The sequence below is a fragment of the Pararge aegeria genome, chromosome 11 (genome assembly GCF_905163445.1).
Source record: "Pararge aegeria chromosome 11, ilParAegt1.1, whole genome shotgun sequence".
NCBI lineage: Eukaryota > Metazoa > Arthropoda > Insecta > Lepidoptera > Nymphalidae > Pararge > Pararge aegeria.
Genome location: NC_053190.1, coordinates 3,439,269 through 3,461,515, shown reverse-complemented (window position 1 = coordinate 3,461,515; position 22,247 = coordinate 3,439,269). Strand labels below are relative to the sequence as shown.

Below are 22,247 nucleotides of genomic sequence, written 5' to 3'. Positions count from 1 at the left end.
TCACTTTCCGTTAACATGAAGGGAAAGATCTTGAGGAAACCAGCCTGACAGTAATGCCTCCTTAATGTTTTCAAAGTCGTGTGAGGCTAAAAATTCACAGTTGGCGTGGTGGACGTGGCGTTAACCCATCGAGGCGGCGACCGAAGACCTACAATGGGCTGGTAATCGGTTAATGACGATGATTTTTTATACTTGTAATTGACGGACTAATATTTAACTACCTGGTGTAAGTGGAAAGCCGTTGCCTATAAACAGATTAACACTACTCAGGACATGCAAGGAGCTACCTGCAACTTTCTGCCCTGTGTCCATCAACCTGTGCCTTCAGACTGGAACACAGTATTGCAGCTGTGCGGCAGAAATAAGCATGGCGGTACTTATCCGGACGTGCTCTATCACAAAAAGCTTTGTTACTACTAAAAATACGTACATATTTTATTAACGTACCTAATCTCTTATCAATGCTCCGTCTATTTATAGAAAGTCTTGTTATCATAACTACTATGGGCGTATTTAGTTCGTAACATCTCATTCATTAAAGTCCCACGTTGAAAGGATAATGACGAACACTTGACTTCTACTACGCCGTCTACCGTAGTAGCGTGAGAGGAGGTACCTACCTCGCCAGTCGCGACTACAAAGGTTACAAGTTTGATTACCGCACGGCAGAATACAAAGTAATATTATAAAAGCAGAATATTCATTTGTCTAGTTGGTACCCATTTTTGATCTGTTACCAAAGTTTTTCGCTAGTTACCATCCTACCGACTAAGATGCTAAGCGATTTATCGTTCCAGTACGATGTTGTGTAGAAATCGATTAATAGTAGGGTTTAATTTAACTGCCACACTCCAGGTTAGCCCACTGCCATCTTAGACTGCATCAGCACTGATCGACTGCATCATCGAGTGCGATTGCAATCAAGGACTAATTTGAAGATAATAAAGAAAGTGCAGTCGTTATAAGTCTCTAATCTCTTTGGTAACTTTTCACAATACGTTTAATTGTTTATAATATCAATACTTTTGTAACGATATATGAGGTGCATTTTTTTTGACATTCTGTTGGTAGGCTTGTGGAGAAAACATTCGTATTACGTAAAAGTTCCAACTAGGGCAGGGGTTTTAAGATGGGATTGTTGGCATGAACGGCAAGCGATTTGAGATGTGAGAGGGTCCTAATTTCTCGTTCGTGAACCTCTTGTTCTTAATGCTCCGATCACTACTCTAGTTGGCCCTTTTAACATTCTCTATATGGACGTTTTATCTATCAGATATTTTGTAATAAAGAAAGTTCTTATAATATAACACACTGAAATCACACAAACAAATACACACACTATAAAAAAGACAAATCAAACTTATCTACAGATCGGTACATTATATACATGGCACTACATTGGTACATTATTATACATTTTCTCATCAATTCGTTACACTTAATGGATTTTCGGGAAACTTTTCAGTTAGGTAAAACCTTTGTAACGCGGAAAAATGGGAAAGATTTCGCGTGGATATACTGGTAGCCACTGTTAACTGCTAATGTCTTTATAACAATTTTTATTAAGAAGAATAAGAAAATATTCTGAAATCTAAAACCCTCCCTATTACAAAATAGTTGAGCCTAATAATCTAGCTTTAATGTAATATTTTGATTGTGATTGTGACGATTTGAAGTGGATAAAACTTTCATTTTTATTACAGATCTCTTATAGAGATAAGTGTCTCATCTGCTCTTTTAATGATAAAATCATTTCTATTGGTACAAAATAAATAAATAAATAAAGACCAAAATGACATGAAAAGTGCGATGTCCAGGCGAATAGAGTGAAAGACATCCGTGTCTAAACTTCATCACGTATGCGTAGACATACACACAAAGTACCTCATACATACTCGTAACATTTTCATTAGATATTTTTAATATGCCAACAAAACTTACGTATCATAAAGTTCTTAAATAGTCTTTGTTTTGTTCATAGGTGAAAGCGACCGCTCCAAAAATGGACCGCAACGGCTACTTCTTCTACGTGGCCTCTACAGCAAAGAAGAAAAAGATAAGCCTGATGCAGCCAAAGCCTCCGCGGATGGCTTTCGAGGAAAAGCGCCGACCAGGGGTGGCCGAGAGGCTACATAGCTCCCCTTTTTCCCACAGTGTGGCTTCAGCCGCCACTGAGAACGGACGTGGGGACTCTATGTCACAACGGGCCGGATCGGACGCGCCACGCGCGCGTTTGTACACGCAACTCGAAAGTTATCAACCCCGATACCATACGATACGTGAAAGTGGTGATAAGAGAGTGGAGAGTGAGTGTAAAAAACGAGTGAGAAACGAGCAGCGGAAAGCTGGATACCAGAGTGTCAGGTGAGTTATTAGTTTTGTTTGTTTTACTTGTTGATTGTTTTTGTTTTTGTTCGAGAGCAAAATAAATACCAATATTTCCAAGTGTAAATTTCATCTACGGTAACTCGATACTTTTATTTATATTAGTTTTTCTTAACGTTTTAGCACTTAGGTATGATAACCTTTAAGACAAATACGAGAATTAATCTAACAAACAAATATAGTTGGAGTCAATAATATATTACTCATGTAGAGTTAGTTGATACATTTTATTGTATCAAATTATAGTATCTCTCATCATACCGATCTAAATTGTATTTGCATTTCTTGGGATTTTGTATTCATTAATTCAACCAGTTAGGTAACATACCATACCGTTATTAATGTCGATAACAAACTTACACAGGTAGAGTCAGTGCTTTCGTTGTATGTATATAATATAGGGCAGCAAAAATATTAACAACAGTGATATTTGTTTTTAAAATCGTTATCTTAGGTGAAACAACCTATGAAACCATAATGAATACCTAACTAACACACCTTACTTATTTTTAATAGCTGGAGAAGCATTTATTTTATTTTGTAACAATTTATTTTGACAGATTATTTAGAGTTTATAATAGAACCTACATAATGTGTAGTTGATTCATTATGTTTAAACCGAAGGTAAATCAGAACTTTAATGTCTCTACATTAATTTATATAGCGTTTATCTATAAATATGATTAAAACGTAGACTAGCCGTGTATGCACATTAAAGGTTTCTGTAAAAAGATAACTGGGAGACGTTAGTAAACAAGCAATGAAGCGTAAAAATGCAATTTTTGGAATTTTTGTTTGTTTGTCTGTGATTCTGTTTGTCTGTATGTCTGCTATGCGCGCATCACGCAAAAACTACTTAAAGTGTTTGAGTATAATTAAGTTTTTTTATTGCCGATACTTCGCATTACAATAACATATAGGTACTTTTCATCCCGAAAACAATTGGGTTCGTTTGGGATAGGCAATGAAAGTTATTGTTTATTTTACTCCATAACTTCGCCATTCCTTAACCAAATTTTATAATTTATTTTTCGCTGGTATGTTTATATTATTATTTTGAATTTTCATGCAATATGTAAACATCGCCATTCCTAATCTGATTTTTAAATTTTTTCTTTCCCAGTAAAACAAAAGTTTTAAAAACCAGTTCACATATTACATTTACTTTCTATATAACATAAATAAAGTTATAAATATTTAAACGAATTACATATTTAATTTCAGTACATTATTTTATCTATGCCTACGACACAGATTAACAGTGAGTATAATACCTTAAATAACATTAATTTTAATGCAATCCTGTCCTTTTTATAATAACACTGATATTTATCAGCAACAACATTCTATCACCGGCCCATTATCATCCTATCACCGGTCCACTACAAGGCACTGGTCTCCTGTTCCGATCTGCCGTCAACACATGGCACATTAATCCACGACGCTGCTCCAACGCAGGATAGCGGGCTTCAAAATTTATTATCTCGAGTTAATGATAATAGACGGGCCTAAGGACGTCTTAATGTCTATGCGAGGCAAAGTGGTGAAAACACCAATTTCCTTAGATTTTTATGGATAGCAAAACTTAGTAAGTTACAATTTGAGACCCAACCCGGGAATAGAACTGAAGACCCGTGGCAAAACATGCTAATCACTAGACTAACGAGGCAGTATGTATATCATATAGATAATAATAATAGTTATTGTACAATATCCGTGTTGTAAATGTTTGTATTGCGTTACAAACTTTTAACAAATCCGCCATTGTTTTTCCGCTAATCACATGGTTGTTTGTGTTTATATTATGCAAATGCAATCAAACATTTGGTATTAGAATATATAATGTATAAACGCTTTCAACTAGTCAGTGTATGAAATGAATATAAATTAACGCGTTTCAGGAACGCGATTCTAGTTTACATTCGTCTATTTTTGTTTGGACATCATTGTATTACGTAAACTAATACAATGATGTCCAAACTTCCATGAGTAGTTCTTAAAGCTTTTTAACATAATAACTATAAAACTGCAAGAAAAGGTGCAAGAGGTTTTTATGTACTTAACATCTTTCATATTGTATAGACATACCGTTAACTAATCTGCTCGTTTGACAAAGTTGTTAATAAAGAATTGACAGCGATAGTGGAAGCAAATTCAAAAAACAATTCGAAATGTAGAATGAGATTACAGGCACTTATGAAGCGTTCATACATATTTGTATTTATAAAAAGTACTAGCGTACCCAGCCCGCTTCGCCGGGCTAGATTTTGCTTTATTTTATTTAAACAATAAACTTACATCATATTTTTTTTTAATTTAAGTCTCATAATATATTAAATCATTTATTTCTCTCCGTATTCATTCTCTCCTATTCTCTTCTCGAGCGGGTGGAGATCAATATCTACACCTTGTACACCGAACAATAGAATATCATCATAGTAAATAAAAGCTGTATTTGAAAGTTTGACAGTTCAAAAATAGGAGTGCTCCGATCGTCACAAAACTTTACAGGATTACTCGCCAAGTCAATCCGGAGATTCCCTGAAAGTTTCATTGAAATCGGTCCAGCCATTTCGGAGCCTATACGAAACATACCCACACACTTTCTCTTTTATGTATATAGATAGAAGATAAATTGTTGTATGAAGGGGGTCGAGTTCGAATCCCAGCACACACCTCTAACTTTTTGTTATGTGCGTTTGTAATAAGTAAGCTATCACTTGCTTCGACGGTGAAGGAAAACATCGTCAGGAAACCTGTATGCCTGAGAGTTTAACATAATGTTCTCTACGATGTGTGGAGTCCACCAATTCGCCAGGGCCAGCGTGGTGGACAACGGCCTTAACCCCTTCTCATTGTGGGAAGAAACCCGTGCTCTGTAGTGGGTTGATGTCATCATGATGATGATGTTGTGTTAGGGAAAAGTTTATAGTTTGTTGTGGGCTCTTCTTATACTATAGCGCGTACAGAACTCTCGTAGCTTTAGGTTTAAGTTGGCGAACGTAGTTGTCACCATCACCTCACTATTATGTCTAGTAAGTACGTGGTGAAGTTCGACGGCCGATTGGCGCAGTTTGCAGCGACCCTGCTTTCTGAGTCCAAGCCGTGGGTTCGATTCCCACAACTGGAAAATGTTTGTGTATGAGCATGAATATTTTTCAGTGTCTGGGTGTTTATATTATAATTATATCAATATTAAAAGTATTTATGTATTATATTCATAAAAATATTCAACAGCTATCTTAGTACCCATAACACAAGCTACGCTTACTTTAAGGCTGGATGGCGATGTGTGTATTGTCGTAGTATATATTATATTTAGTATTTTATATTTATATTTAGTAAGTGCCTGTGATAGGCTTACATTGTAGAATCTTTTGAATTCGAAAATATATTATAAAATCATCTGAAAAAAAGACACACTGTAGTGTAAGCCAAGTTCCATAAGGTTAAATGTTTACATAAATTATGCTTTTGATGGGATTTTATTTACTAGCTGTTGACCGCGTTAATAACTGCATTTTAGAAATCCCGCAGGTACAGTTGATTTTCCCGGGTATATACATAACTTTTACATATGATCAATATTTTTCATAGCGCACGCTAAATAATGAATTGTATAGGTAAAATTTTGCTACACTTGGTTACATTATATATATATTGTCTTTTTTATTTTGAATTAAAATTATGTTAAATAATATAGATACGATGCCGCGTAGAAATTGATTAGGGGTATGGCTGCCATACCCCCTACGAGATATCCCCCTACTTTCTTAGACTGCAACCTTACCATCATCAAATTGAATTATGGAATAAATAAATTTAAAAATTTAAAACCGCCTGCTTTTTATATTAGTGTGCATTATTCTACGAGTCCAAACCCTTTACATTGCGGGAGTTGTGAAAAAAATGTAATACACTGTTTTGTGGCGGCGTCCATCTTGGTCCAATTTCCATCAAACATATCTAAGAATACACCTACCTTATTCGCCTTTAAAACAAAAAAATACAAAATCAAAATCGTTTTGGTTCGGGATAATCAGTTCGGGATCTACGAGGTCACAGTCAGGCAATCTCACATACACGTATACCTAAAATGCCCCGCCGTTTTAGCGTTGAAGGTTAAAAAAACAAATAATAAATGCGTATAAACACATGATAATTTGTTCGCAGACGCACCGCAACATTATTTAAAACGCAAACAGCTGGCTAGATTGAGTTCGACGGAGCACAGAGTCGATTTAAATACTGCTCCAACTTAGATTACAATCAGTCCACTAGTATCTGGGATACAACTTGACCTGAATCGGAAATTGAATTGAATTGAATTAAAAAAACTCTTTGTGCAATGCTGAGCGCTTTGGCTTTTTAACCCTTTAACCCTGACTCAAAAATGTTCGTGGGTGTGTGTGCGCGCTGTATAAAAGGTGAACTAGTCGGAAGGATTCATAGCCATGTTTAATAAAAATCGGGCCACAACGAAATGACGAATTAGAATATTGTAGAATAAAATATGTTTATTTAACAGAACAACACAAACATACTTACATACGGAGTAAGTTATTACTTAATACTTTACTTTAACATTATTAATAGTCTATGATGTATTAAATTTTTTTCCACGACTCCTCATTGTGGGTATCAAGTGAAAGGGCTTGACTAGTAGAATAATGTACACTACATATATATTATTAAATAGAAGAAGTTCATAGTTTTCATGCCACTCGGTCAGTCAATTTCGATATAATTTCCTTGACGATTTTATGCTCCGGTTTCGAGATATATTACGAGGGTTGCATTTTGGAATATCATTGTGGTCTGGTATATAAAGAAATTATAAATTACACTGTGCAAATTTGCCTGTTTTTCACAATTATAGCAAATTTAGCTCAACTTTTATTAAAAGCGTAGCTTGTGTTCTAGGTACGCAGATGACTGATGAATATTTTTATGAATAATATCACTGAAATAATACACTTAAATACTTATATTATACAGAAAAACACCCACACACTGAAAAACATTCATGTTCATCACACATCCATTTACCAGTTGTGGGAATCGAACCCACGGCCTTGGATCTATAAGGCAGAGTCCCTACCCACTGCACCGATCGGCTGACAAATAAAATAAAAATATAAGAATTGATATTATAATTCGTTTTCCGGAAGTCCATTAATAAAAGATGTTCTAATTATAGGGAAATATCCTTACTTGGCACGGAAAACCTATCATAACAATCGAGTTTCGTCAATTCGCAACTCTGTTTTTCTTCAATTTTTCCTCACACCATCGCTTTTCCCGGTTCAATCGAACGGAAAAATGAGTTTTATTCAAATTTGAACCCAATCCCATTCTAATTAGACACATGAACAGGCTTATAAATGACTTTTTGAAGTTGTCGCGAAAGTTTCTACCCATATATAGTCTCGGTATTGCATTATTAATCATGTACAGTTAGCATCAAATATAACAAAACTTTAAAAAAAAAATGAGGTGTGTGGAAAATGTGAAAAATGGGCGGATATTAATACAGTTACAGTTAGTTATAAAGTATATAACATATACCAGGTGCAGTGTTCTCGGAGATATTACTGCCATCTACTGCGATCCCGCCTAACCAGCTCGTAGATTATGGGTAATTCCCATTGGGACCTCTTTTTAAATTTAAGTGAACCTAAAGAATGGGAGCACTAATAATTCTACTCTAGTTGTTTCACGCTCGGCGCTTTATGCGCTATGCAGATATTATGTCTCAGAAAATGAAGAGCCAGGTGTGATTGCACTCAAGCTCTCGTATAAATTAAAGAAACTCGCGCATTAATATTTGACTCCTTTAATATTATCATTAGATCATACAAACTGGAAATACTATCGACTGTATTTATTTCACATTTTCTTTTTCTTGTTACATTTAGAAAAGTGGCATTGTTTTTATAATTTCATTTTTATCTCGCGGAAATGCGTTTGTTATTATCGGATTGTGTACGGAATTTAAGTATATTGTTACCGCGAACATAAAAGAAACCGTTGAACAAGAGAAAAAATATTTTATTTTATGACGATTTCTGAAGCCAACTGTACCTTCCCTTTTTGGTAAAGAGGATTATAATAAAGCCCAGTACGGAAATCTTTTATCAAAGGCCAGTAGCAATTTGATATTATATCTCGATTAACAGTGTACCTATTTATTACTTGAATGCACATTGGAAAATGATCCTTATTGTATATTATTAAGTGCTATAACGTTATAGTTTTACGTATCTAGTTTTCTAAATTAGTTGACCTTTATAAAATGGTTGCGTCAACAATGAGACATATTTGGTTCTATTAAATCTCCGTTGTAGGTTACAACGCTTAATATAGTCTTCCTTATAATACTCAAAGAACCACAGCTGGACATAAACCTCGTCTCTCCTAGGAGAGAGAGATGTAGAGGATACCCTGGCATTTTTTATGGTAATAATTGACCGAACAAGCATGTACCACCCGATGCTTATGGAAAACCATCGCCTTTAAAATGAGCATACCTTTTCAGGGCATTCAAGGAACACGTTCTACATGTCTCTCTCCTAGGAGAGACGAGGTTTATGTCCAAAAGTGGTTCTTTGATTGTCATGAGAAAGACTATATTAAACGTTGCAACGGAGATTTAATAGATACAAATATGTCTAGTCCGAGTTCTAAAAAACTTAAAGATAGGCTTTTTAAGAGTTATTAAAAGCCTACCCTTAATATTTTTATAACTCGTACTGGAGATTTTCTTCATTTTATATCATCTGCATACCCTCTATGCACGCCAATGACCCTGGGTGAATCCACTGGAGGCGTAAAATTAAAAAATCATTTATCACATCTAAGTCACTAAGTCGATTTGCTTTTAGTGACTCTACCGCCGGTTCGGAATGCAGATTCTACCGAGAAGAAGCCGGCCTGGAACCGAGCATTTGCTATTCCAACATAACATATTAACTTTTTACGTCTTAGCATTCATTTTTCTATTGAGAGTTGACTTTTGAAGAAACGGATTTAGGTTGATAATTTGACGGCCGATTAGCGTAGTGGCCAGCGACCCAGCTCTCGGAGTCCAAGGCTGTGGGCTCGATTCCCACAGCTGGAAAATGTTTGTGTGACGAACATGAATGTTTTTCAGTGGCTGGGTGTTTATCTGTATCTGTATTATAAGTATTTATTTAAATTATTCATAAAAATATTCATCAGTCATCTTAGTAAACATAAAACAAGCTAGAATTTCTTTGGGGCTAGATGGTGACATCACCATACACACATGTGTATTTTTAAAAAAATGATTAGTGAAGAAATTCTTTGAGCAATGTTTTTCTTGTATTTTGTTTCTTTCACCTTTTTGTTGGAGTGAGATGGACTTAGTAACCCAAGTAAGTATCCCAATAGTAAAAAAAAATAATGTTTAAATGGCTTAGCAAACCGAGCTTTAGATAATTTTGCATAAGTTCCATTCTGGAAATAGAGATATATTTTTAAGCTTGGGCAAAGAAATAAACAAACGCGGACGAAATCACGGGCAAGCGCTTGTATGCCTAAGCCAACAGCTTGTATGTATCTTGTACACTTGTCTTCTTATTGAAAAAACTTTCTTAATTTTAAACGATTCAACTTTCTAAAGAAAGATATATACAGAGTAGGTACAGTGGGGTGCAAAAAGTCCTCCCGAACCCCTCATTAAACTCGCAAACTTCAAATACCCCCACAAAAGTTGTAGTAGATAATGCAGGAAGCAAAAAATCATTAAAATACTGTGTAATCCAAAGTGAGGCTGGCAATAACCTAATAGATATACTATTATTGGATGTACGAATTAAAGATATTATGGTATTTTTCCTTATGATAATATCCACCGTTAATGTAAGTTGTTTTATATTTATAGACTAGCGAACCCTCGCGACTTCGACTGATGCTAAAATCATAATCATGTACCTACTATTATTTAACGTTGTATACTGTGTTGTTATTATTTTAGATTTTGATACAAACATACATACATCCATCCTCACAAACGTTCGCATTTATAATATTAGTAAGATGGTACGCATCATTTCGATAGTTGTCCCATATGACTTGCGACTTGCTGTTGTGAAGTGTTTGTCCTTTATCTCCGACAATATTTATCATAACTTCATTAAAATAAGACAATACATGCTTGATAGTATACACTTTCAAATAAAAAAAGTATTATTAAATTCGGTTCTAATTAAACGGAGTTATGAAGTAAAATGGATAAAAAAAATCATTTAATTTCCCGGAGAAGTCTTAATGTTTATTGGGATAAAAAGTATCCTAGATATTGTAAATATGTGTGCTAAGTAGTTTTCACGTGATGCCCGGATAGACAGACGGACAAAAATTAAATAAAAATCTGTTTTGGAGTCGATATCGATTATAAAGCATCCCCCGGTCAAAATTTTCAAAATATATTAAATGTACAGAAATCCTCCAGTTACAATTTTATTATAAGTATAGATTGCATAAATTAAAAACGCACATTACTCCGGAAAGTCAGAAGTGTGTGCCGGGGATCGAACTCCGTTCCCTCTAAGGGGGAGCCGAAGCATTGACTAGACTAGACTATGACCGCTCAAGCGATTCTTGGTCTCATTTATGAGAAAGTAATTTTTAAATTATCTTGACAAAACAGATTACCAAGTTTCTAAAATCAAAAAATAGAAATGGTTTATTTTCAAAATTTATAAATTTTGATTAAACTTTTTTGATTTTAGTTTTTTGATGAATCTTAGTAATTAATATTTAAATAAAGAATAGTTTTGAACATAGAACGAAAAGCAATATTGAATGAAAGCATAATGCGGCAACGTCTTATTTTAGGTCGCGTATTAGTTTGCAACGTTCTGTAATGCAATCCGGTCTCGTCACGTGCTGTAAATACTTTCCCTGCGTACTTTCTTAAGCGGGATCTTCATACAAGTAATGCCCATCGATCATATTTACGGTCATTTATATCGACATTTGTATGCTTTGTAAGTTCCATAGATGGCAGCACTGACTTATTAACGAAAATGGCAAAAGGGCACGTTAATAAGTATTGCAGCTCTGTTTTTAAAACGTGGGATCACATTTATTGTGATGAAAAGTTAAAGCACTACATGATTCTGGTTTGCGAGAATCTATATGAGTTAAGAAAGTAAGAACTTGTTTCTATACCTAGTTCGGGTGGTTTTTTTTTTATAACTATATTAATAATAAATAAATATACTACGACAATACACACATCGTCATCTAGCCCCAAAGTAAGCGTAGCTTGTGTTATGGGTACTAAGATAACTGATGAATATTTTTATGAATAACATACATAAATACTTAAAATATACATATAATATAAACACACCCAGACAATGAAAAACATTCATGCTCATCACACAGACATTTTCCAGTAGTGGGAAACGAACCCACGGCCTTGGGCTCAGAAAGCAGGATTGCTGCAAACTGCGCCAATCGGCAGTCAAATTAATTTTACAATATTATATAAAATCTTAATATATATAAATCTCCTGTCACGATGTTTGTCCGCGATGGACTCCTAAACTACTTAACCGATTTTAAATTAAATTGGCACACCGTGAGCAGTCTGCTCCAACTTAAGAGATAGGATAGCTTAGATCTTTAATTATAGTCGCAATTTTATTTTATTGCAAATTATTTGTCTTTAGTTAATTGACAGTCACAGTATATGTATATATATATATATATATATATATATATATATATTTATATATATATATACTACTATACTAATTTAAGGCTTAGCGATACTGAATACTTTAAAAACAAAATCAAACGCAGACGAAGTCGCGGGCAACAGCTAGTATTATATAAAATTTTAAAAAATTACAATTGGATATAAATTTTACAATATTTTTGGACTGTAGTTTCAGCGAATTTTTCAACGGCCCACTCACATTATTTTTAGCCACACAGCCTTATCTCTGAGGGATATAGAGCTTAGAATCACCACGCTGCAATTATGTGGGTTGGCGGGCTTTGATTATGAACTCCGTGGTTAATATCAGGGTTCCTATTACGAATCATTCTGGCTCTGTATTTTAAATTAATAACAATCGTATTTCGGTTGATAAAACCATATCTTGATATGAATCTTCACCAGATCTTCACCTTTCCACCATCCAACTGCAAGGCATCGTAAGGATCTGTACCGCTACTTAGTTGATGTCCCATGGACTCGCACAAAGCGTTTTGCATACTCTTTCCTAATTCGGACGGCAAAGATCTGGAATGCCCTTCCGGCTTCTGTCTTTCCCGGTACTTATATAATAATAATAAGTTTATTTCATTTAACAGTTACACAGTAAATTTAAAATAGCGCGCGTATGTGTATGTATATGTTTGCGGGTGTGTATGTGGGTGTGGGTGAGAGTGAGTGTGTGACTGTATTGAATAAGGTTTTCGGTCTCATCCTAAGTTAGTTTAAGAAGCCAATTCGTTAATTCAATTTTACATTTTCGTGATTTTAATGAGTAAATGGATATTTTTTATTACTTGAATGTGTTCCTTCATATCAAGAGTCTAGAGATTTAAAAAAAACATCACAGAAATATATTTATACGTAATACCAAGTATTACCTACTACTATTAACTTATACATAAAGTGTAGTAGGCGAATGTCTACTATAACTTATCTATAAGTAAATAAAAAACCTACTTTCCATAGATTTCAACATTAGGGTTGTCGCTATCTAAGTTAAACGACCTCCGTCTAAAAAGCAAACAAAAGAAGCAAAGAATAATTCATTAATTTAGTAGGAGCATACCAGGTGGAAACGATATTGTTCGTGACTGCGAGCCTCGAGTGTACATGATATGTCAAGTTGTACCAAAGGTTCTACCGCTAATTAAATACGCCACGTTTCGCCTGAGCGCTGAAATAAAAAAAATAAGTATACATTTATATACTAAATTTGTTAAGAAAAAAGACGTCACCAAATTATACTATCCAATCTGACATAATAATAATAATTTCATTTATTTACATTAAACATGGTAAATAGGTACAAAATAAAATGGATCCAAACATGTTTTGCCATAAAGGCGTGCAAAATTTTTTACGGATGCAAATCTATTCAATTAGCCAATTTATTTGTATTTAAGATTAATTCATTTAGTTTCAGTTTGAATAGTAAAATTAGGTAAATGTCAACTTCTTTTTATATCCTTCTTTTATAAGTGCGAAATTGTGTTTTCTTTTTGTTCTGTTCTTAGTTTACACCATAACAAAGCCGCTAGTCGAGTTTTGGCATAGAATTAGTTTGAAAGAGAGGAACAAAGGCAGAAATTAAAAATTCCCAACTATTCCCTGCCAGGAATCCAAACCGGGACCTCCCACTTCTAAGACCACAGCGCTCATCACTGCACCAGAGAGGTCGTGTTAAACAAACTCACCATCATCATAATCCGCAGCCTATTTGACCGACTCGCGCAGTGGGCAGCGACCCTGCTTTCTGAGTCCATGGCCGTGGGTTCGATTCCTAAAACCGGAACATGTTTGTGTAATGAATGTTTTTCAGTGTCTGGGTATTTATCCGACTATTATAAGTATTTATGTATATTATTCTTAAAATATTCATCAGTCATCTTAGTTCCCAACACAAGCTCCGCATACTTTGGGGCTAGATGGCGATGTGTGGATTGTGGTAGTATATTTATTTATTAACGTATGTCATAGGACAGACAGTTTTATAGCATAGACCCACCACACTGCTCCAATGCCGGTTGGTGGGCTAAAATAAACTCAATATCTCCCATTGCAACCCAGGATTCCATAATGCAGCTGCCATGAGACAGCTTTATAACTGTAAGAAGGTAGCATTAAAAAAAAAATACAATATCCGAAACAGCGATCAATAAATCGTTTTCTCATAATAAATCGCGCATAATCACAACACGAGCGCCAATTTATGTCGCCGAGAGGTCATTTTACATAATTCTTAAGATTTCACAGGGATAATTTGCCATCCCGATGCCATAAATTGACTGTAATAATATGTCTGCTGTCGCACTCTGGGCAAGAGGATCTTGGCGGTGATTTTTAGAGTACCGCGCTTGAAAAATAAAAAGTTACTTTTATAAATTTTATAGTGTTTTTACCTATACTCTAAAAATTATAAAATTATAAAAAGCAATGAGTCTTCTCTAGTTTGGCAGTGTATCATTGTAACATGGTTGAAAAGTTGTCCGAAACTACAAAGTTTCCTACTAGATGGCGCTGTAGTCGCTATAAGACTGATATAAATGCATATACTAATTTATTTGCGTATATTAATTGGAGAGTCGTAACCTAGTGGTGAAAGCTCCCAGGCCGCGATTGCCAGAGAGTATGCATTTTAAATTTATAAAATTGATACTTTTGTTATTCAACTTTCTGAATCTCTATGTTATTTTACTAGTCAACCCAAGAGTTGTGAAAAAAAATTGTAATTTATCATTTTGTGGTGGCGGCCATCTTGGATTTGAAATTTGTGATAGTGTATAGTATTCTACAAGACAGTTAATTTCATTTGACAACTATGGGAGTGGTGAAAAATTATGTAAATTGCCATTATATAGCGGCGGCCTTCATTTTGCACCATTCAAACAAAAGTATTTTAATCAAAATCGGTTCATACATTCGGGCACGATTATGCAACAAACACACACACATTGGATAGAAGCAGGCGTTACTTTGCGGAAATCCATGATATATTATCAAATGACAACAATCTTATCTTATATTCTTATCTTCTTATCTTAACAATTATTCATTGTAAAGTCAACATCTCCTGAGGATGCTCCGGTTTCGGAGCGAAACGTGCGTAGAGGGTATATTGCCGAAGATCTGTTTGGTGTGGGGTATAAGGATTGAAGAAATTATAAATTACACCACACAGATTCTCCTGCTTTTCGCGGAGTATAGCAAATTAAGCTTAATTTTGATAAACACACACACACGCTGATGAATGTGCGTGCATCAGCTAGATCTATTTTAGTAAGGTACAGGTTTTGATACGGAACCCCGGTGTTGACCGGTCAAATTTTTTTTAAAAGTTCCGTAATTTATGAAAGCGACTGTCAAATTATATTCATACTTGGAAGGTTAATAAAGTGGAGCTCCGGGGAGGGTATAAGCGTTTTTATTAAATTGATGCCTTATGAAGACTTAAATGTGGTCTCGTGAGACCCAAGAGCTATTTACCACGCTACCTCGGAGTTTGATCGCTTATTACAATGTTGGAAGCACATTTGTAATATCTAACGCAACTCTCCGCTATGCTAGTTGTGTCAAATGAAATCTTATTGATATATGTGAACAGAGCCTAGGAATGTCTAAAATTATAATGGACCAAGCAGATTTCTAATCTGTTAGTAAGAAACAGAGCAACATTTCACAGGACATGCAAGAAACACGTTGCAACATGCCGCCCTGAGTCCATCAATTTGAGGCATAGGTGATAAGCCTCATTAGCCTGTAATAGCACCGGCAACCACGCCTTTCAGACCGGAACACAGCATTGCAACAATGCTGCTTGGCGGCAGAAATGAGACGAGCTCTGTCACAATAAACTCTACTACTACTATTTAAAGTCAGTAGGCAAGTCAGTAGTCTTTTTAACCACTTTTGAAACTTCGGATCCTTTAAGTGTTTCTTTGTTTGAATACTTTATCGCACACACACATTTAATACAAAATAAAGAGACACAAACAGAAATAAAACTTAATCTGGACATTGAGGCGTGCAAAGGCAGTCTTATCACTAAAGCGATCTCTTCCAGACAACCTACGGCGTAGGAAAAAACAAAGGAACGTGTTTGTGAGGCAATCAAATTTAACAAAAAAGAAATAAAATTAAATAAAAACATAGATACGCATAAATTCTAATGCTACACTTACATTATATATATATATATATAGTGTAAGTGTAGCATAGCATTGGTGATAGAGTCACTAAGATATATCTATATATATATATATATATATATATATATAGAAGCCGGCAAGATATATACAGAAGTTGCTCTCATTCAACATAACTTTAAAGTTTAACCTTTAACATTTATACAGTTTGAAATTCATATTCTATTCTAATATTTTTTCTATCTTGTGACAGATTGAAGAAGAGTGGCCTTTTTTAAAGTAAAGGTACTTGAGAAATTCATCAACCACTCTAGTATAGTATGTGTGGTAACCAGAGTGAAGTATAGCCTATAAAATAATATTGTAAATAGGTACGTGCAAAATATATTTTGTGATAATACTGTAGGTCATAAAACTCAGTTACGAATATGTAGAGATTAGGATGCATATATAAATACCACCCATTGATCTACTGAGGGGAGTGTTGCGTGTGAAAAGAGTAGGTAGGATACTTATTTGTAGTAACGTTTATGTTTTGTTTACTTTTTGGTTTTGTTTTAATTTAATTGAATATTTAATATTTTTTTACCTTTTATTTATTATTTATCCCATTTTATTTATTTATCCCAGATGCACTACAGTGTACTATTTTATTTATTTTGCTAGTCGGCTTGTTATCTTGACCACTTTACTTTCATAGCTTTTACAGTTATTAATTTTGTTAAAACTATTAATTCATGTTTTTTATCTCTGTATTCATTTAAAATTCTAAGTTGTGTACACACACTTTGGGTTAAAACTTAGATCAAAACTTGCTATTATTTATATATCGATTATTACTCTCTGTCTGGTGTATCTAACAGTAAATAAATGAAAAAATAAGTAAATAATACCTAATTTAGTTGAATAAGATAAAATCCTCAGTGATTTTGTAGATAATCCAGCTATGTCCATAATGTAATTAAAAAGTTAAATTGAATGGCAAACGAAATTGTGTTTAGCTGTGGAATTAATTAATCGAAAATGCTTCCTCATTGACCTCGTCTTAAATTCTCTAGTACGATACTTGGACTTTACCCGTGACAAATATTTCTTTGAAGCTAATAATTCCGTAAAACCCTATTTAACCTCCTTTGAGGTGATTTTTCAAAAAAATCCTTTAATGGTTACACCATAAAATAAACCTACTGTGAAATGGCTAAATGTCTAACTCCAGACGGCTGTGCGTTGATAATCAGTCAGTCAGGAATTAGAATTTTATATACCTACTAGCTGTTGCCCGCGACTTCGTCTGCGTTTGATTTTGTTTTTAAAGTATTCAGTATAGCTAAGCCTTAAATGAGCATAGTTGTACATATATATATATAACATGAGACTGTCAATTAATTATAGACAAATAATTTGCAATAAAATAAAATTGTGACTTTACTTAAAGATTTAAGCTATCCTATCTCTTAAGTTGGACCAGACTGCTCACGGTGTGCCAATTTAATTTAAAATCGGTTCAGTAGTTTAGGAGTCCATCGCGGACAAACATCGTGACAGGAGATTTATATATATACCTATAGGGTTAAGTAAAAAAATTCAGAAATCTCAACCTTATAGTTTTTTTTATTAAAATTAACACCTTTTGTTCTAAGACTTCTCGAAAGTCAGTATAAGTTTATTTCATACAAAAAAAAATGTGTTCATGTTATTTCTGTAAAATAAGGAAGTTTCGCTCCGTATATAGACGACGATTTTACACCTACTATCAGGTTAGCCATTTGCTTTGTTCGTAACTGTTACTACAAAAAAAAGGTTGTTTATTCTGCATTTTTGAAACATAAATGAATATACTACGAAAATACACACATCGCCATCTAGCCCCAAAGTAAGCGTAGCTTATTTTATGGGTACTAAGATTACTGTTGAATAATTTTGCCTATGAATAATAAACATAAATACTTATAATGTATATATGAACACCCAGACATTGGAAACATCCATGTTCATCAAACAAACATCCAGTTGTGGTAATCGAGCCCACGGCCCTGGACTCATGGTCATCAAACATGGTCACTGCCCACTACGCCAATCGGCCGTCAAGAAAATGTTATTGAATAATATATATATCTGCTAAAAAATAATATCATCATATCAACCAATATATCATCATATCATCATATCTGCTAAAAAATAATATCATCATATCAACCTATTACTGGACCACTACTGGGCACGGGTCTCCTCCCACAATGAGAAGGGTGGACACAAAACCATAGAGAACATTATGAAGAATTCTCAGGCATGCAGGTGTATTCCTTCATCGTTGAAGCTCTCAGGCGTTCAGTGGTATTTTAATTGCATGAAACGCACGTAACTTAAAAAAAGTTACAGAAGCGTCCTAGGAGGCGAACTCGGCTCCCGGACAGTGACGTCGAAGTCTTACCCACTGGGCTATTACCACTTCAAATTTTAATAATTAAAATAAATTAATTAGTCAACATAGCTCAAAGCTCCCCACCTTTACATAAGGTATATAATATGTCGTTACCTACAATGTTACACATCACCTCTAATCGGATCTGACTAAATACTGCGGATCAAGCGGGCCGTGCTAATTAATTAAGTAGTTCCATTCATGGATACATCGTCCTTTGACTGACGCGACAATGTGTGTACAAGATATTGAATTGACTTTTATGGATCACACATTGTTCTATGTTCTCCTGGTACCTGATATCTGGACGAACCCACTAACTTTAACTGATGCTGTTAAATAACGTAAGTACTTTAAAAAGATGCGTAACTGGTATGATTTTGATGCGGTTCTTACGTTAAGCCAGTATCACCTCAGGTTCTTAGATAACGATATTCAGCTACAGGGGAACTGTCGTTAGTTGATAATGCTTTATTTAGGCTTAAAGTTGTCGCGGATTTGTTATTTTCGTTTTAAATTATGAACCCTATGCTAATGGTGAATATAACAGATTATTATTTGGGGAACAATACCTTAACGGGTTGGCTACGATGTTCGGATTTGAGTCTCAGGCCGTCGAAATATTGAGGCTTCATTAAAAAGGAAAGAGGCTCTACAAATATTGTACAAAGTTTTACAATAGTTCTGCAACCTCAATTCTGATGGCACATTACGCTACGAACCGCACCCGACGAACGTTTACGTATATTATTTTATTTTATGATTAAATATGGATGTATATTCACCAATGCGGTGATAGTCAAAGCCAAGCGTTATTATTACCATATTTTAAGGTGACTAAAAAATTACGTCCTGAAATAAAAGTATATCGACATGAAATAAATGTATATCGTCGATATTCTTTATTTACTTACAGAGATAGGTATGGTTACGTCAAGTTTATTTTAGTACTCGTCTTAAAGACCACCCACACATGGTGAGTGCTGCGGTCCTTACTCCAGCTGGGGCAGTTTGTAAATATATAATTTCAGAATTTTTTATAGCTTGGTTTGGTATAAGGCTTAGGTCTTAGCCAGTAACCATCTTACATATTAGGTACTATACCGCGTTGAAACTGATTATATATGAGTTTAATATAGCTGCCATATTTGTTTTTTATAATATGTTATAAATTTGCTGCTACTGCATCCACCGGAGATTACAGTTAATAGCCCTTAACTGTAATTTCTGCTTGTAGGGGAATAACAGAAGCATTTTCTGTGATCGTGGCTGTAAGAATTGAAGAGTTATGTATTTACTTTTTCTCATGCAGTCCGATCTTTAAAGTAGTTTAGAACGTCATATTCAACTCACGTTAGTACCGGTCCATAATCCAGAAAATGTACATGAGTACGTCTGCTACGCTAATAACTCGAACAACTACATCAGTATGTAATATCTCAGAATTGGTATAGCAATGCAGATAATTAGCAGAATAATTAGCAGCCGCATATATTTGGGGATGCGTTTTGAGTTGTCCCTGCGGTTATCTTTGTAATGTGCAACTAGCTTTTTTAGGATCGACCGACATACATTTTGTCTTCCCCGCCTGAGGCGCTTGTTATAATTAGTCGCTAAGATTATTTGCAATTCAAAGTGAATTTTATTTTTAGGGCGTGACCTATTTCGTATCATTTGTATAATTTCTACTAACAAATTTTTAATCTGGAACCAAATTAAAATTTTCAGGTAATTTAAAAACGTATTTTCGTAAAATCTAAATCAATATTTATTTTTTGGATTCCAGCTTCAAAATTAAGAAATAGTGCGACTTTTTCCTCTTGCCATTGTTCATAACCCTTAGTAGTAAACTTTTAGTTAAAATTTCTTTATGACAAGGTTGCTTGGAAGCATCTGGCTCCGCTTCATCTCTAGAAAAAGAAAAAATTATGTTAAATTGTAAATTGTTGACAACTCATCCTGCCGACTTTTCGGTAGAATCTGTCTTTCGAAGCGGTTAAGTCACTACAAGCAGACAGACTTGACGTTTAAAAAGTGTTTATTTTAGAGCAATCCCACTTCATCATCGTCATCATACGCAACCTATTAACGTCTCACTGCTGGGCATTGGCCTTGTCTCTCATAGAAGAGACGGCTTTAGAGCCAAGACCCACCACGCTGCTCCAATGCTGGTCTGTGGACTCTATCTGCTATTACCACAATTAAGTGATAGCCGGGATTGACTTTACGTGCTCTCCGAGGCACGGGGGCCGACACCGCCAACTTCCCGTCTACGAGTTTGTTCCGAAAATGCTTTAGGTAATAAAAAGGAAACAATACCTTATATAATTTGGCCCGACCCGCGATTCGAACCCAGGACCTCGTGACATGTAGTTGAACATGCCAACTAAAAGATTAACAAGGCAAGTCTACATGACATACCTAAATGAATTTTAAATGTTGAAAAGCTAATGTTATAAGTAATATTGCTACCATCTTTTAATCTAGGAAAATGATTGTTGCTTGGTCAAACTTAACTCAAAAAATATTTTATTTATATTGCAAGGTGTTAAATGTGGGGCTGTGAAATTCCTAAGGCTACTCAGTCAAGTGGGGTATGATATGAAAGACCTTTATTTAAAATGCTAAAATAGGTTTTTAGCTTTTCTTAACATAATAATATTATACTGAAAATTTAATGGAAAAAAAGTATCTTTCACAGCTATTTATTGAAAGCTGTGATAGTCTAGAGATGAGGCCTTCTGCTACGTTTTTGTATGACCAAGTGCGATACCTGTTACAAAGTAAGAGGGCGTTTTGAAGTTAAGCAATCAAAACATAACTTACTTTATCGGTAAAGGAAAACCGACGTTAGTAAACTAGCATGCCTGAGAATTCTACATAACGTTCTCAAAGGCGTGTGAAGTCTACCATTTGGCTAGCATTTAGCCAGCGAGGCGTGGTGTTATAGGCCCTAAACCTATAACACCACGCTAATGGGTTGATGACGATAATGATATGGTTTATTTAATAAAACTTTAAATTAATAAATCACAAATATATTAGGATCATAAATACATTGCCATCTAGCCCCAAAGTAAGTGTAGCTTGCGTTATAGGTTATTGGATAAAGGATTAATATTATTTATCTATAATATACATATAATTAAATAGTTAATTTATACCTATTTACTTCTGATTGACACCCAAAAACTGAAAAACAACGAACCCACAGCCTTGCACTTAGAAAGCAGGTTCACTGCCCGCTGCGCCAACCGGCCGTCAGCAACATCATCAACATCTTGTTTAAATAAATTGAATTTAGAGTTGTCCTTTACTTATTTCGCTTCACAGATAGTCTCAGTATCAGATGGATTAGACCACTTAGTTTTACTAAAATTATCCACTTTATATAAAATATTACAAAGTAACTTTGCCCAAACAAGCTGGGACCAAAACTACCCCGTTCGACTCGCGGAGTCAATTTTAAAATGTACGCCAACATTTGTATGTCAGGAGGATTGGAGTCCTGAAGTAGGTTCGGCAACTTAGTCGTTGCCAA

General features: G+C 34.8%; 1 protein-coding gene across 1 annotated transcript in view; it reads left to right on the top strand.

The window, feature by feature from the left end:
• The window catches only part of LOC120627376, a 434,081-nt gene that overhangs the window by 169,938 nt on the left and 241,896 nt on the right, over window positions 1–22,247 (top strand). The window contains exon 4 of the mRNA XM_039895369.1: window positions 1,982–2,364. Within this exon, the coding sequence (XP_039751303.1) occupies window positions 1,982–2,364 (383 nt within the window). The remainder of the gene's footprint in view (window positions 1–1,981; window positions 2,365–22,247) is intronic.